The 16,864-nt window shown below is 41.0% G+C and overlaps 1 protein-coding gene across 2 annotated transcripts in view; it reads left to right on the top strand.

Annotated features, from left to right (window-relative positions):
- TMEM273 (transmembrane protein 273) overlaps positions 1–15,645 on the top strand; it is a 49,589-nt gene extending 33,944 nt beyond the window's left edge. Inside the window, exon 7 of one of the 2 annotated variants that reach the window (XM_066348570.1) lies at positions 13,115–15,645. In XM_066348570.1, coding sequence (XP_066204667.1) covers positions 13,115–13,128 — 14 coding nt within the window. In that variant the 3' untranslated portion in view covers positions 13,129–15,645. The remainder of the gene's footprint in view (positions 1–13,114) is intronic. The other variant, XM_066348571.1, reaches the window with a different exon arrangement.
- The last annotated feature ends 1,219 nt before the right edge of the window (positions 15,646–16,864 follow it).

Here is a 16,864-nt window from a genome sequence, read left to right as displayed (position 1 = left end):
TCCTTCCTCCCTTCCTTCCTTCCTTCCTTCCTTCCTTCCTTCCTTCCTTCCTTCCTTCCTTCCTTCCTTCCTCCCTCCCTCCCTCCCTCCCTTCTTCCCTTCCTCCCTCCCTTTCTTCCTTCCTTCCTTCCTTCCTTCCTTCCTTCCTTCCTTCCTTCCTTCCTTCCTTCCTCCCTCCCTCCCTCCTTTCCTTCCTTCCTCCCTTCCTCCCTCCCTTCCCTCCCTCCCTGTCTCCCTCCCTCCCTCCCTTCATTCCTCCCTCCCTCCCTCCCTTCATTCCTCCCTCCCTCCCTCCCTCCCTCCCTCCCTTCCTTCCTCCCTCCTTCCCTCCCTCCCTCCCTCCCTCCCTCCCTCCTTATCTCCCTTCCTTCCTTCCTCCCTCCTTCCCTCCCTCCCTCCCTCCCTCCCTCCCTCCCTCCCTCCCTCCCTCCCTCCCTCCCTCCCTTCCTTCCTTCCTTCCTTCCTTCCTTCCTTCCTTCCTTCCTTCCTTCCTTCCTTCCTTCCTTCCTTCCCTCCTTGCTCCCTTTCTTTGATGTGAGATGATTGTTAGAAACCAGGGTCTGGGCACAGTGTGTGCTCATAGCTACTGAGGCACTGTTGCTTCTATGCCCTTTCACTGGACAACCAGGAAATGTACATTAAACTCACAAACTCAATACCTTAAGGTGTTTCTTATTCTATATTTTTACTTGGCCTCCTTCAATGTGAAAATCATGTTTCTCAACCGTATGAAGGCTTTTATTTGTTTTTTCTCTCATATAACACACACACAGTACTTCCAGAATACAACAGTATACAACTACAAACTTACTTAGCAACTTGAAGATTTCTTTACAGTTCTCTTTGTTCTTGGGATTTAACCTTCTATGTGTGCAGAGTATTGTGTTCAAACTGGAATTTATTTTCTCTGTGTGGTTATGCTATCACTTTGCTATAGTTAGAAACACTTGTTTTAGTCTCTGTGCTGTTTTCATGTTTTATATATTAATCTTTTTAGTTTCATTTTACTTTTTGAGTGTGTAAAACCTGTGTATGGTTCAGAGATGAAAACACACAGACATGTGAACTCAGAGGAAACTCACTCCTGTACCTGTCTGCCCACCATGCTCAGAGCTGTTTGCAACAGTTTCTGCTTTATACTCTCAGTTCATTGAAAATATACTACTTAATCTAAATTTTTAGATATATACAATATTTATAAAATTAATGTTTTTACATGTACCTATATGTACCTAAATGTAAGTTTTTCCTAGTTCTTATGTGGGTTTATTTATTTATTTTTTATTTGGCCACTTGGTATTCATTGTGGTATGTAATATGACAAATTTAATTTTGTCTTTTTCCCACATGGCAATTCAGTTATTTCAGTATTATTTTTAAAAACCACCCTATTTTCCTCAGTATCTTATTTGTCACCCTCATCCTGTTCTAAATTTTCGCATGTACTTGAACAGTTTCTAGACTTGACTGTGCCCTCCAGCCACAGCTGCGCTGACTCAGGTGCTAGTGCAGGCTCTTGATCGTGGAGGCTTTCTGGCGCTCTACCCTCTGACAGGGCTGGTCCCCCACGACTTCCTGTACAGCAGTGGTCCCCAACCATTTTTGGGCCACGGACTGGTTTAATGTCGGAAAATATTTTCTCGGACCGGCCTTTAGGGTGGGACAGATAAATGTATCACGTGACCGAAACAAGCATCAAGAGTGAGTCTTAGACGGATGTAACAGAAGGAATCTGGTCATTTTTTAAAAATAAAACATCGTTCAGACTTAAATATAAATAAAACAGAAATAATGTAAGTTATTTACTCTTTCCGTGGCCTGGGGGTTGGGGACCACTGCTGTACAGGGTCACACTCTTGATCTTCTGTCTTAGCTATTCTTGCATATTTTTTTTTCATATAAACTTCAGAATTCATTTCATAATCTATCCAGAGATATTGACATCTTGGTATTTGGGGGGGATTGCTTTACATTCTTGTTTTAAATAGAAGATGATTGACTTTTTTGCCATGTGAAGCCATCGTTCACAGAAAAACTATTTATTTTTTTCTACAAGTATTATTGTTGCCCTGGCTGGTTGGCTCAGTGGCAGAGTGTCGGTCCAGAGTGTGGAAGTCCCGGGTTCAATTCCAGGTCAGGGCACACAGGAGAAGTGACCATCTACTTCTCCACTTCTTCCCTCCTCTTCTTTCTCCCTCCCTTCCCCTCCCACAGCCATGGCGTGAGTTGATTCTAGCGAGTTGGCCTAGGGTGTTGAGGATGGCTCTGTGGAGCCTTCATCTCAGGCTCTCTATCTGCAAGCAAGGCCTCAGATGGGCAGAGCATCACCCTGTACGGGGCTTACTGAGTGGATCCCCATTGGGGGTGCATGCAGGAGTCTGTCTTTCTGTCTCTCTTCCTCTCACTTCAGACAAACAAACAAAAAACAACAAACAAAAAAACAAGTGTTATTGTGTGTCTCAGAAGAATTTTCAGGTGTTACTCTTGTGGGCTTTTCACATTTCTTGTTTATTCCTAAATAGCTTATAATTTTTTATTTCTTTTATTTTTTTATTTTTTTTATTTTGTAAATGGATTTTTCTAGTTTATCTCCTACTTGGTCATGGATTGCTTATGATTTTTTTTGTATGTTAACATTAGAGCAGCTGCTTTATTGACTGCTTTAATTGTTTGAGTTTGTTTTCTTCTTGATCTTTCACTGGCCACCTTTATCAGGTTCTAACTTTTATGATATTGTGTCATTTGCCAAACTGTAGATTCTTCCAGTTCTTAGGCCTCTAATTGTTTTTTCCCTCCTTGATTGCATCGGTGGAGGGCACCAGTGCTAAAAACAAGTGGAAACAGTATATAGACTTGCTCTGTGCCTGATCTTGGTGGGAAATGTACTTCTCAACAGTGCTTTCCATTAAGTAAGAAGCTGGCTTCAGGGCTAAGTATGTGTATTTTATCACGTTAAGGAAGCATCTATCAATTCTTATTTTATTGAGTTCTTAAAATCAGAAATGTGTGTTGTATTTGGTTAAAAGACTTTGCAGCATTAGTAGGCATTAACTTACCCTCAGCAGTATACCCTGGGACTGCCCTAAGCAAAACAGGATGTATAGACACCTTTTATTAGCTCTTTTTCCTCCTTCTCTTCTTTTTGATCTGTATAATCTTTGTAGGATGTGGTGGAAGATTTAGATTTAGGCAGCCGCTACAATCTTACATACAGGATTATGTAGGTCTCTAAAAGACCTTTTCTCTTTCTCTTGACAGTTAGTCTAGGTCTACAGCCTAACTCACCTACTGGCCCAGCCAGCAGATGCTATCCCAGTTCCTGCCAAGCATATCTTTTCCTGCAGATTGTGCCTGGCTCTCTAGGGGCTGGGGACATACCCCTCAAAAGGGGATTGTTGCTCTGTCAGAGAACAACTTCCTTCATGGGGTAGTTCACAGGTGCCTCGTCCCCAGCTCTGGGCTATGAAGGGTGGAAGGAGACTGCTCTCCCGGCCTGCCCATCTTCTTTGGGCATCAGAAACTCAAGTGCAGATGTAGGCTAGGTAAATCCGCTGTAGATTCCTTCCTTTATAACACCTGGAGGGGCCCTTTGAACTCAGACTTGTTAAAGACAGTAGAAAGAATGAGCCCCTAGACCTCTAGACCAACTTCAACTCTATGTTCTTCTCACCACACCACACTGTCAAGAAGAAGCACAAATGCCTGACAGCATTTAGAACCTCTCTTGGAATCCCTTTCTCCACTTCTGCACTTCTGTTTCTTACCATCCTTCCTTGTTTGTTTTTTTTGTTTGTTTGTTTTTTAAATAATTTTATTTTTAATGGGGCGACATCAATAAATCAGGATACATATATTCAAAGATAACAACTCCAGGTTATCTTGTCATTCACTTATGTTGCATACCCATCACCCAGAGTCAGATTGTCCTCTGTCACCTTCTATCTAGTATTTTTTGTGCTCCTCCCCCTCCCCCTTTCTCTCTCTCTCTCCCCCCTCCCCCGTAACCACCACACTCTTATTAATGTCTCTTAGTATCACTTTTAAGTCCCACCTACTTATGGAATAATGCAGTTCCTGTTTTTTTCTGATTTACTTATTACACTTCGTATCATGTTATCAAGATCCCACCATTTTGCTGTAAATGATCTGATGTCATCATTTCTTATGGCTGAGTAGTATTCCATAGTGTATATGTGCCACATCTTCTTTATCCAGTCATCTATTGATGGGCTTTTTGGTTGTTTCCATGTCCTGGACACTGTGAACAATGCTTCAATGAACATGGGGCTGCATGTGTCTTTACGTATCAATGTTTCTGAGTTTTGGGGGTATATACCCAGTAGAGGGATTGCTGGATCATAAGATAATTCTATTTTCAGTTTTGTGAGGAACCACCATACTTTCTTCCATAATGGTTGTACTACTTTACATTCCCACCAACAGTGTATGAGGGTTCCTTTTTCTCCACAGCCTCTCCAACATTTGTTATTACCTGTCTTGTTAATAATAGCTAATCTAACAGGTGTGAGGTGGTATCTCATTGCAGTTTTGATTTCATTTCTCTAATAACTAACGAAGATGAGCATCTTTTCATATATCTGTTGGCCATTTGTATTTCTTCCTGGGAGAAGTGTCTGTTCATGTCCTCTTCCCATTTTTTTATTGGATTGTTTGTTTGTTTGTTGTTGAGTTTTATGAGTTCTTTGTATATTTTGGATATTAGGTCCTTATCTGAGCTGTTGTTTGAAAATATCATTTCCCATTTAGTTGGCTGTCTGTTTATTTTGTTGTCAGTTTCTCTTGCTGAGCAAAAACTTCTTAGTCTGATGTAGTCCCATTCATTAATTTTTGCCTTCACTTCTCTTGCCATTGGAGTCAAATTCATAAAATGCTCTTTAAAACCCAGGTCCATAAGTTTAGTACCTATGTCTTCTTCTATGCACTTAATTGTTTCAGGTCTTATGTTTAGATCTTTGATTCATTTTGAGTTAATTTTAGTACAGAGGGACAGACTGTAGTCCAGTTTCATTCTTTTGCATGTGGTTTTCCAGGTTTCCCAGCACCATTTATTGAAGAGGCTTTCTTTTTCCATTGTGTGTTCTTGGCCCCTTTATCAAAAATTATTTGACTATATATATGTGGTTTTATTTCTGGGTTTTCTATTCTGTTCCATTGGTCTGAATGTCTATTTTTTCTGCCAATACCATGCTGTTTTGATTGTCGTGGCCCTATAATATAGTTTGAAGTCAGGTATTGTAATGCCCCCAGCTTCATTCTTTTTCTTTAGGATTGCTTTGGCTATTCGGGGTTTTTTATAGTTCCATATAAATCTGATGATTTTTTGCTCCATTTCTTTAAAAAATGTCATTGGAATTTTGATGGGAATTGCATTAAATTTGTATATTGCTTTAGGTAATATGGCCATCTTGATTATATTTATTCTTCCTAACCAAGAACAAGGTATATTCTTCCATCTCATTATATCTTTTTCGATTTCCCTTAACAATGGTTCATAGTTTTCATTATATAAGTCCTTTACATTCTTTGTTATGTTTATTCCTAAGTATTTTATTTTTTTTTTGTTGCAATCGTGAAGGGGATTGTTCTTTTGAGTTCATTCTCAAATGTTTCATTGTTGGCATATAGAAAGGCTATTGACTTCTGTATGTTAATTTTGTATCCTGCGACCTTACTGTATTGGCTTATTGTTTCTAGTAGTCTTTTTGTGGATTCTTCGTGATTTTCAATGTATAGGATCATATCATCTGCAAAAAGTGATACCTTTACTTCTTCTTTTCTGATATGGATGCCTTTTATTTCTTTGTCTTGTCTGATTGCTCTGGCTAGAACCTCTAGTACCACATTAAATAAGAGTGGAGAGAGTGGACAACCCTGTCTTGTTCCTGATTTAAGGGGGAAAACCTTCAGTTTAGTGCCATTTAATATGATGTTAGCTGATGGTTTATCATATATGGCCTTTATCATGTTGAGATATTTTCCTTCTATACCCATTTTGTTGAGAGTCTTAAACATAAAATTGTGTTGTATTTTATCAAAAGCCTTTTCTGCATCTATTGATAAGATCATGTGGTTTTTGTTCTTTGGTTTATTGATATGGTGTATTACGTTAACCGTTTTACGTATGTTGAACCATCCTTGAGATTCTGGGATGAATCCCACTTGATCATGATGTATTATCTTTTTAATATGTTGTTGTATTCGATTTGCTAGTATTTTGTTTAGTATTTTAGCATCTGTATTCATTAGAGATATTGGTCTGTAGTTTTTTTGTGCAGTCCTTGCCTGGTTTTGGTATGAGGGTTATGTTGGCCTCATAAAATGTGTTTGGAAGTATTGCTTCTTCTTCAATTTTTTGGAAGACTTTCAGTAGAATAGAAACCAAGTCTTCTTTGAATGTTTGATAAAATTCGCTGGTATAGCCATCAGGGCCTGGACTTTTATTTTTGGGGAGGTTTTTAATGTTTTTTTCTATTTCTTCTCTACTAATAGGTCTGTTTAGGCTTTCTGCTTCTTCTTGACTCAGTCTAGGAAGGTTGTATTGCTCTAGGAATTTATCCATTTCTTCTAGGTTGTTGAATTTAGTGGCATAAAGTTTTTCATAGTATTCTACAATAATTCTTTGTATATCTACGGTGTCCGTGGTGATTTCTCCTCTTTCATTTTGGATTTTATTTATATGAGTTTTTTCTCTTTTTTCCTTGGTAAGTCTTGCCAAGGGTTTGTCAATTTTGTTGATCTTTTCAAAGAACCAGCTCCTTGTTCTATTAATTTTTTTCTATAGTTTTTCTGTTCTCTATTTCATTTATTTCTGCTCTGATTTTTATTATCTCCTTTCTTTGGCTGGTTTTGGGTTGTCTTTGTTCTTCTTTTTCTAGTTCCTTAAGGTGGGAAGTTAAGTGGTTCCCTTGGGCTCTCTCTTGTTTGTTCATATAAGCCTGAAGTGATATGAACTTCCCTCTTATCACTGCTTTTGCTGCATCCCATAGATTCTGATATGTCGTATTGTCATTTTCATTAGTCTGTATATATCTTTTGATCTCTGCACTTATTTCTTCTTTGACCCATTCATTTTTTAAAAGTATGTTGTTTAGTTTGCACATTTTTGTGGGATTTTTTTCCTCTTTTTTGCAGTTGAATTCTAGTTTCAAGGCTTTATGATCAGAAAATATGCTTGGTACAACTTCGATTTTTCTGAATTTGCTGATGTTGTTTTTGTGGCCCAACATATGGTCAATTCTTGAGAATGATCCATGTACACTGGAGAAAAAAGTATACTCAGTCACTTTGGGATGAAATGTCCTGTAGATGTCTATCATATCCAGGTGCTCTAGTGTTTTTGTTTAAGGCCACTATATCTTTGTTGATTCTGTTTGGATGACCGATCTAGAGCCGTCAGCGGTGTATTGAGGTCTCCAAGTATGATTGTATTTTTGTCAGTTTTTGTTTTAAGGTCAATAAGTAGCTGTCTTATATATTTTGGTGCTCCTTGGTTTGGTGCATATATATTAAGAATTGTCATGTCTTCTTGATTCAGTGTCCCCTTAGCCATTATGAAATGGCCATTTTTGTCTCTGAGTACTTTTGTTGTCTTGTCGTCAGCATTATCAGATATGAGTAATGCTACGCCTGCTTTTTTTTGGATGTTATTTGCTTGGAGTATTGTTTTCCAGCCTTTCACTTTGAATTTATTTTTATCCTTGTTACTTAGATGAGTTTCCTGTAGGCAGCATACAGTTGGATTTTCTTTTTTAATCCATTCTGCTACTCTGTGCCTTTTTATTGGTGAGTTTAATCCGTTTATATTTAGTGTAATTATTGACACTTGTGAGTTCCCTATTGCCATTTTATATCTTGCTTTCTGTTAGTTTTGTGTCTTGTTTGATCCTTCTCTTTCGTTTTTCTATCTTTTGTTTTTATTTGGTTGTATTCCATACATCTTTCCTCTGTTGCTATCTTTTTTATCTCATGTGCTTCTGTGGTGGTTTTTTCAATGGTGGTTACCTTTAAGTAATGAAAAGGGTTCCTACCCTGTTCATTGTAGTGCACTATTTTGTGAGTACTTTTGCACTCCATCGTCCTTTGCTACTGTTAATCTTCATCCTCTCCCCCCCTTTCTTTTTGTTGTTGTCACAGTTTACATTTGGTTTTATTGTGTTCTTCTTGGAGCTTTTACTTGTGGCTTTGTTTTTTTTTTTTGTTCTTTGTATCTGATTGGAGAACCCCCTTTAGTAATTCCTGGAGTGGGGGTTTTCTGATGATAAATTCCCTCATCTTTTCTGTATCTGTGAATGTTTTTATTTCTCCTTCATATTTAAAGGATAGCTTTGATGGGTATAGTATTCGTGGCTGGAAGTTCCTCTCTTTCAGGACTTTAAATATTGGGGTCCACTCTCTTCTAGCTTGTAGAGTTTCTGCTGAGAAATCTGATGATAATCTAATGGGCCTTCCTTTATATGTTGTATTCTTCTTTTCCCTGGCTGCCTTGAGAATTTTTTCTTTGCCGTTGGTTTGTGCCAATTTCATTATGATATGCCTTGGAGTAGGTTTGTTGGGGTTAAGAAAACTCGGAGTTCTGTTTGCTTCTTGAATTTGAGGCTTTAGTTCTTTCCACAGGCTTGGGAAGTTCTCATCTATTATTTGTTTGAGTATGTTCTCCATTCCATTTTCTCTCTCTTCTCCCTCTGATATACCTATTATTCTTATGTTATTCTTTTTGATGGAGTCAGATAATTCTTGTAGGGCTATCTCATTTTTTTTTATTTTTGAGTCTCTTTCTTCTTCTCTCTGTTGTGCCTCAAGTTGCTTGTCTTCTATTTCTCTAATCCTCTCTTCTATCTGGCCTGTTCTATTAGCTAAGCTTGTTACCTGGTTTTTCAACTCATGAATTGAGTTTTTCATCTCTGTTTGATTTCTTTTTATAGTTTCAATTTCCTTGGAAATATATTCTTTGTGTTCATCGAGTTGTTTTCTGAGCTCCCTAAATTGCCTTTCTGTGTTTTCTTGTATATCTTGGAGGACTTTTAGGATTTCTATCTTAAATTCTCTCATTTAGCTCCAAGGTTTCCAATATATTAAATTTTTTCTCCACAGATTTTTTTATCATCTAGCTGTGTTACCTCTCTTTCTTTTGTATCCATGATATTCAATTTTCTCTTCCTTAATGGCATCTGAGGGTGGTTTTGTTGATTGTATTAATGAGATTTAATAAAGAATAAAAAGTTAAAAAAAATAAAAAATTGAAAAGAGTTGTTTTTTTAAAATTAATAATGAAAAAAAGAAAAATAAATTAAAAATTAAAAAAAAAGAAATTATTCCCCCCCTTCTTTTTTTCTCTCCTCTCCTCTTCCCTCTTTCTTGAGAAAATCTTGTGGTGAACTGTGAATTATATTGTACTAAATAGAACAAACAATGCCTGTAATGGAGGGCCTGAATTGGGGAGAAGTAATAAAGGGGCAAAAAAAAAAAAAAAAAAAAAAAAGGGCGTATGGACCCACAAAAAGCAAATAAGAAAAAAAAAATTGGGTCAAGAATAAAATGATTTGCTTTTAGATGTTGGTTGACTAAGAGTTATGATGAGAGGAATAAGAGGGAAACAGGAAAATGGGGGGACAAATTAAAAAATTACTATTGTATTTAGTGGTACAAGAACTAGATAAAATGGAGAGCTAGGGATGGGAGCACTGCTAGTGTGTTAAAAAGGTGAAGTAAAAACCCCCCAAAATGCCACAAACATAAGTTTGAGTCCCAGATAAGATATTGTTCATTATTGAGATTTGAATGAGAGGAGACGTAAAGGAGAAAGGAAGACACTAATATAGAGGGAGAAAAGAAAGAGAGAGAGAGAGAGAGAGAAAAAAGAGGGAACCACTAAAAGAAGAAAAAAGAAAAAAGAGGAGAGAGAGAGAGAGAGAGAGTTAAGGGTTTTGGAGTGCAACCCTCATAGAGAGAAAGGAAGAGGAAAGAAAAGATGATGGGAGATGTAACACTTATGGATAGTGTAGTTCAAGGAGAGGAAAGAGTAGGACTGGCAGAGAGTTAAATGACCAAATTGGAGGAGGAATAAAAAATATCAAGAATGAAGATAAGAGAAACAAACGAACAAATATAATAAAATGGGATAGGCTCTAAAGTCTGCGTATTATTCTTGATTTTGAGAAGTTATCTTCTTGCTTTTTCTTTTCTCTCCCTCTTCCTGGTCGGTGACTCTGTACCTCAGGTTTTGCCCCTTTGGCACGCTCAGGTAGAGGTTGGCAGTTGATAAGTCTCTATGGTGATGTCGTGTATTGTGCTTCAGTCTCGTTAGCAGTTGAGGTTCATTAGCATTTATAGGCTCTGCCAGTGAGAGAGTCCGTGTTCCTGGAGCCTTTCTCCTAGTCTTTCCTTCCTCAATTAGTAGCCTGATAATCCAGCTATGGGGTTGCTGCTGCCTCTGCTTGGATAGTAAGAGGCTCAAAGAGCTGGCAACTCCCCACTCTATTCCCACTCAGCACAGGGCTGTGGGTAAGGCTCAGTCAGTCAGAGCTGCTAGCATAATCAGGCGGGGCTTCCGCCCACTCAAAGACCTCTGGCTCTTTCATTCTTAGGGATAACACGGACGCGCACTGCTGAGGCACTTGGAGGAATCTCTCACCCACTATCTGCACGCGCAGATCAAGATATCAGGCCAGCAGTCTCACACTCTGAGTGAAACCCCCACCCGCATGGAAAAATTCCAGTGTTGGAATTGGCTCTTGCTCCGTCCCTGGGCGCGGCTTTTTCAAGGCACTGGGGCAACCCGAGATTCTGCTTTTTGGCCCACACAAAGGCCCCTGACTCTGCCCCTCTGTGGGATAACATGGGCAGGCACTGCCGAGGCACTCGGAGGAATCTCTCGCTCACTATCTGTGCGCGCAGACCAGGATATCAGGCCAGTAGTCTCACCTGAGTGAAACCCCCACCTGCACAGAAAAGTTCCGGCGTTGGAATTGGCTCTCGCTCCGTCCCGTGCATGGCTTTCCCAGGGCACTGGGGCGGCCCATAGATTCCACTTTCGGCCCACACAGAGGCCTCTGACTCTGCCCCTCTGTGGGGTAACACGGGCACCCACTCCTGAGGTGCTGGGAGGAATCTCTTGTTCACTCTCCATGCGTGCCGACCAGGATATCAGGCCAGCCGCATCACCCTCTGAGTGAAACCGTCACCAGCACGGAAAAGTTCCAGCGTTGGAATTACTTCTCGCTCCCTCTCCATGCGCGGCTTTCCCTGGGCGCTGGGGCGGCCCGGAGATTCCGCTTTCGGCCCACACAAAGGCCTCTGACTCTGCCTGTCTGTGAGACAACACGGGTGCACACTCTCGGGGTTTTGGAAGGAATCTCTCGCTCACTATCTGCGCGCGCCGACCCGGAGATCGGGGAAAATGGCTGCCCCGCTTGTCTGTCTTTGTCTGGGTTTGGCGTGAGTGTTAGCTTGTATTGCCCAGGTTGCCACAGGAACAGTTTTTCCTCGGCCTGGATCTCTGTGCCACAGCCTGGTTCGGCCGTTTGTGCATGGCCTGGATCTATTCACCCCCTTTGCCCGCCTCAGTTTCTATATTCTCAGTTCCCAGTGAAAACCGCCCTGTTTAGGTTAGTGAAGAAGGTGGAGCATTTCTTACTCCCTATTTCCTTCGGGGTTTGATTTTATATTTAGCCAATTTTTCGCTCGACCATACCTTCGGGTGTATTGCAAAACATCTGGAGGCTCCAAGGATAGGTTTTTCTGTTTCTGGTTGAAGATCTTGTTGAGTTTTGGGGGAGATTTATCGGTATTGCTTCCTACCGCACCATTACTCTGACGTCATCTCCTCCTTCCTTATTTTTAACTTGCTTGTTTTCCATGTTGGCTCTCCTGTAGTTAAGCCCTGTAATGCCAACCTCAGCCTGTGCCCTTGGTTTTCCACACATGGGTAGGTACGTACGTGCCATCCCTTTTATGGCCATTGACTTGGCTTGTCCATTGATCTTTTTTTTTTTTTTTTATCTTTTTTTTTTAATTTTTTTATTTATTCATTTTAGAGAGGAGAGAGAGACAGAGAGAGAGAGAGAGAGAGGAGAGAGGAGAGAGAGGAGAGAGAGACAGGGGGGAGGAGCTGGAAGCATCAACTCCCATATGTGCCTTGACCAGGCAAGCCCAGGGTTTCGAACCAACGACCTCAGCATTTCCAGGTCGATGCTTTATCCACTGCGCCACCACAGGTCAGGCTCCATTGATCTTTTACTCTGCCCTATCTGTGCTATTGTTGTCCCTTCTCCCATGGGGAAGTGTTAGTTAAACATCAAGATATTAAGGCTGAATACAGGCAGAGGAATGGCATGAACAAGTATGCAATGTAGGCATAAATATGCCATTCTGTTATTATTATGTATAATGTTTATGTGAAACCACAATGAAGTTTTGGTGGAGTTCAGTCTCAGTGTGGAGGTGTTGGTGAGGTCCTTAGCTGGGAGGGGCCACAGCAGGATCTGTCCTACTTTCAGCCCAAGCTGTGCTCTACTGGGATCTGGTTTGGTGACCTCATCTTTTCCTCTTCTTTCCTGGTTGTTAACACATATCAAGGCTTTCATTCCCTCCTGTCAAAGCTGATACACTAAGTACTGAGAAATCTCACCCTCTATAACAGCTCAAACTCTATAACTGACACTATAGTTCAAACTTTATAGTGTCAGTTTCCAGTTATGTTCCCATAAGTCTGTATACCTTATTCCTCTTAGCATCTGCTCAGATGTGTACAGACTCTTCATGTATACAAAGCAGTGCTTTCCCCTTAAGTATGCTATTAACCTTGGGGAATGACGTTTCCCCTTTCTGACATCAAGTGGATAAAGTGTGTGGCCCTGGTTTGGCAGCAGCAAACAACCTTCAAGTTGAACTCTACTGAAAAACTCCTCCTTACCTAGAAGCCGCCGGTCTTCAGGCCCCTCTCTAGGTTGCATCAGGAAATGTCCTACCTTGCTAAGATTTGCTAATGAATTCTTTTGTACCTGTTGAATTGTGTGTCATATAAGCTTATGCCATAAGTATCTGGAGCATAGTCACTCTGTCAGTAAGTCTTCCTGATGGTTTTTTTTCTTTCCAGAGATGCACCAGTGATTGAACTCTGAGTGAGCAGCCACTTCCAGAGAGCCTGCCAGTCTATACAACTGTCCACTGAAGTGTTGGGGATGTCTTGAATTTGAATGTCCAAAGCTAGTGATGGACTTTCACATGGAATTTAATCTCCAGGGTGAATAATATACTACTCGCAAAAATTAGGGGATATGTTATAGCTTCATATTCATTTTGAAATATCCCCTAATTTTTGTGAGCAGTGTGGAATAAACAGCATTAGTGCCTCTTCCCTGAGTGAAAACATTGCTTCTCACTTTTAAGAAACGTGCTACCCAGAGGGAGGCATGAGCACTTCACCCAGGACTAAGAAAGCATAGAAGCCAATTAGTTCTCACTGCCTATTCTGGTACCCCCATGTCAGAGCTGTCACGCTTCTCTGATTGCATTGTGTCCATGTCAATGACATCTACTCACAGCAAATTCTCATAGGATGAGAACCAAACTCATCTTATCAACAGATAAGCAGCATTTTCCAGAACTGTTAGCCTCACCTTCTTAGCTTTAGCTTCCAAGAGAATTTCCTCATGAATATTCAGGCACCCTGACACATGAAAACATGGGGCAGCCTCTGTTCCTATCAATGCAACATTGATCTTCCAAAGAAGAAACGCTGGGCTGGACTGGAGTGAGAGGAAGGGGCCTGGTGACCATGAATGAACCCACAGCTCTGTAGCTCTTAACAGGATGGAGCCAACAAAGGATAAATGAGAAAACAGATGTCATGCTTTGCAGAAAGCGATATAAATGTAAGCAATTATTGTGTGCTTATAGAACTATTTTGTGGTTATTATTACAATGTGCATACCTTGTCATGGAGAGGTTTAAGAAACCCACATCTCTTTTCTTATTCTCATAAACCGAAGGTTCTGTGGACCAGCCCCTGTTAACAATTCTCTGCCCTGTAATATTAATCCTGTATTTCTAGGGCTGCACTTGGAGTACCTTTCCATTCAACAGAAATCTAAGTGGTTATGTGGACTGATTCTCTTCAGATTAGGTTACTCTCCTTGTGTGTGATAAAAATGAGCGATGTTCTAAAGCAAAGTGCTATGTTATAATAATTTGTCTGGGTTCCCAGGGCATCTTTTATGCGACCTGATAACAATGTAGTTCATTAGCAGCTTTTGTTAACTGATCACTTAAAGCAGTAATGCGATACCCATAAGCAATTTTCTGTGTGTAAGATAGAATAAACCATCATGTAAGCTGTTAATTGAATTATATCTTTTAGCAATATTTTAATTAAGACATCCGGTTTGTGAATGGCAGAGACACTTGTGAACTGAAGGTGAATACTGCTGGATTTTTAGTAATCGTTCTATTTTCTATAGGCACAGCAGAACAATGAGGTCCTCCCCGCCACCTCACATCATAATATATTTTCCCAGCACCACTTTTTGGCTCTGGTTTTGTTTGATCTCCACACAAGGAACACTGAAGACCAGTGCTCTGTCCTTAGGTTATAAAGGTTGACATGCCCAGGAGGTGAGAGGGGCTGGGCCCTTTGCAACAAGTCTCCTTGGCTTCCATTCATATCCAAGCTCAGTGGCTTCCGTCTGTGGTAGTCGTATTGGAAGTTCTCTCGTGTCCCTTTTGACGGCCCTTCTCCATAGGAGCAGCTCTGGGAATGGAGGTTCTGATGAATGGACCTTCTTGGACATTTTAGGAAGCAGCTGGGAAATGTAATTGTGTCTGTGATTGCAGTATCTTCCGAGAGGGCCGTTGTGACCACCTCAAACTGCGGTTTGGAAGCACACTAGCAGGGGCCAGAGGCTAAAATAAACCAGCAGGCCCTGGGACCCTCAGAGCACATTCACGTCCCAGACAGTCCATCTCGGTGGGCAGGCCACCCTGCCCAAAGCAGAAGGGTAGAGAAAGAGCTGTCCCTACATAGGTGAAGCAGGCTGCAGAAGGCAGTAGCCAGGCAGCTTCTGGAACAGTGCTGTGGGCTTGCTGATTCCAGGATTTAGTGCCTGGAGGAGAAGATGGTGAGCTGGGAAAGGGTTATCTGGCAAGATCAACAAATTAAGTGTGTATTGATCACTGTACCTACACATTTAACATATATTAATGTTTAATACAGTGGTACCTTGAAATACAAACAGACCAGCATACAATTTTTTTTAAGATACGAGCTGCGACTCGGTCCATATTTTTGTTCGAGATCCAAGTGAAATTCTGAGATACAAGTCGTGATTCGGGAAGCTGCTGCTAGTTGGCGCGTTGGCGCATGGGTCCAGTATGGGCAGTTTGATGTATGAGTTGACTGACTTACGAGCTCCGTTACAGAACGAATTAAATTTGTATCTCAAGGTACCATTGTATATAAACTAAAATCAATGCATAAACATTAAATCAATATATGTGCATGCTCTTCTATGTGTGTTAAAAGTATGCATATCATAGAATTCTAATATATTCTGTGATACATTCTTTTCTAGAATATGGGGATTTGAATAACTAATAAATAACACCCTTTTTCATGATCCAAGTTTAAAAATAGTCAAGAGACAGACAAATAAGTTAAGCAGATGTAGATGGAAATATCAGAGTTGTGATTTTCAAATGAATCATGACATGTCAACATCACTCTACAGCCCTAGAGTCCTGCTTGGTGTCCTGGTCTGAGCAAGAGGTGAGGGGCTTGGGTTGGAGTGGTGGCAGCAAAGATGTGGAGAAAGGATGGGTTTGGGATGAGGTTTGGAGGTAGAGATGCAAGACTTGTTGACAGACATATTTGGGGGTGAGGGAAAAGCTAACTCACCATCACCACTCCTGGGGTTTGGCGTCATTACCCAAAGTGTGAAAGACGCAGGAGGCGTGGTCTTGGGAAAGGTCTACAGCTTGTCTTGGATCTGATGTAGCAACTGTTATGGAGCCAGAGGATGGGCTGCATCTGGAGAGAGAATGAACCCACATTCCTGCAGGTGTTGAAGCTTGTGAACTGGGGTTAGAAACACACATATAGGAGACTGGTCCAAAATGTGCCCTGGAACCCATGAGAGAAAAAAAGGATAATTACCTGAAAGAGCTGTAAGGCTCTTCCCCCATGAGATGGGACATGCAGAGGGGTCACTTAGAGGCAAGCTGAACAGCGTGGGGACGTGGACGCCCGCAGAAGGGCTCATGACAGGAAGCCTAACGAACGGCAGGCCAGGATCTGCTCTGGGCCCGCCTGCTGACTCTCCTTTCCTCTCCCAGTCATTTGTCGTCATCTCAGATGTGTCAAGTATGTTCATCATCCTTTAAAGAATGTGATTTTATCACTGGGTGACAAATAAGTGACACCTCTCCCAAGCTGTGTGCACAGAGTGCAGGGAAGCCACTCGGCCACCGATGTTCCAGCCTCACTTCCCAGCGTATTTTGGGTCTGAGTGTTCTGGGCCTGGAACTTCACCTGACATAGGTGTTCTCTTCATGTGTGGTCCCCTCTAAGTAGTATAGAGTAATGCCAGAGTATGCAGGCTTTACAGCGCATGCTTCTTTGTGAGCTGGACAAACTACTTACCCTTGCATGCCTCAGTCTCCTCATTTTTAAAATTGCCGAATAGTTTTCCCACTCTACAGGCCTTTGTCAGCATTAAATGAGGTAATTCACATAAATCTCTTAGAATACCAGCATGTAATTGGCACTCAGCGACTACGATCTGTTACTCACAATTCATTCTGGTCAACTTTTACCCCGTTCCAAAATTCAGACTCTGAGATTAAGGAAGTT

Source organism: Saccopteryx leptura, chromosome 9, assembly GCF_036850995.1.
Source record: "Saccopteryx leptura isolate mSacLep1 chromosome 9, mSacLep1_pri_phased_curated, whole genome shotgun sequence".
Taxonomy (NCBI): Eukaryota; Metazoa; Chordata; class Mammalia; order Chiroptera; family Emballonuridae; genus Saccopteryx; species Saccopteryx leptura.
Note: the sequence above shows the minus strand (reverse complement) of the source record. Positions and strands in the feature narration are given on the sequence as shown.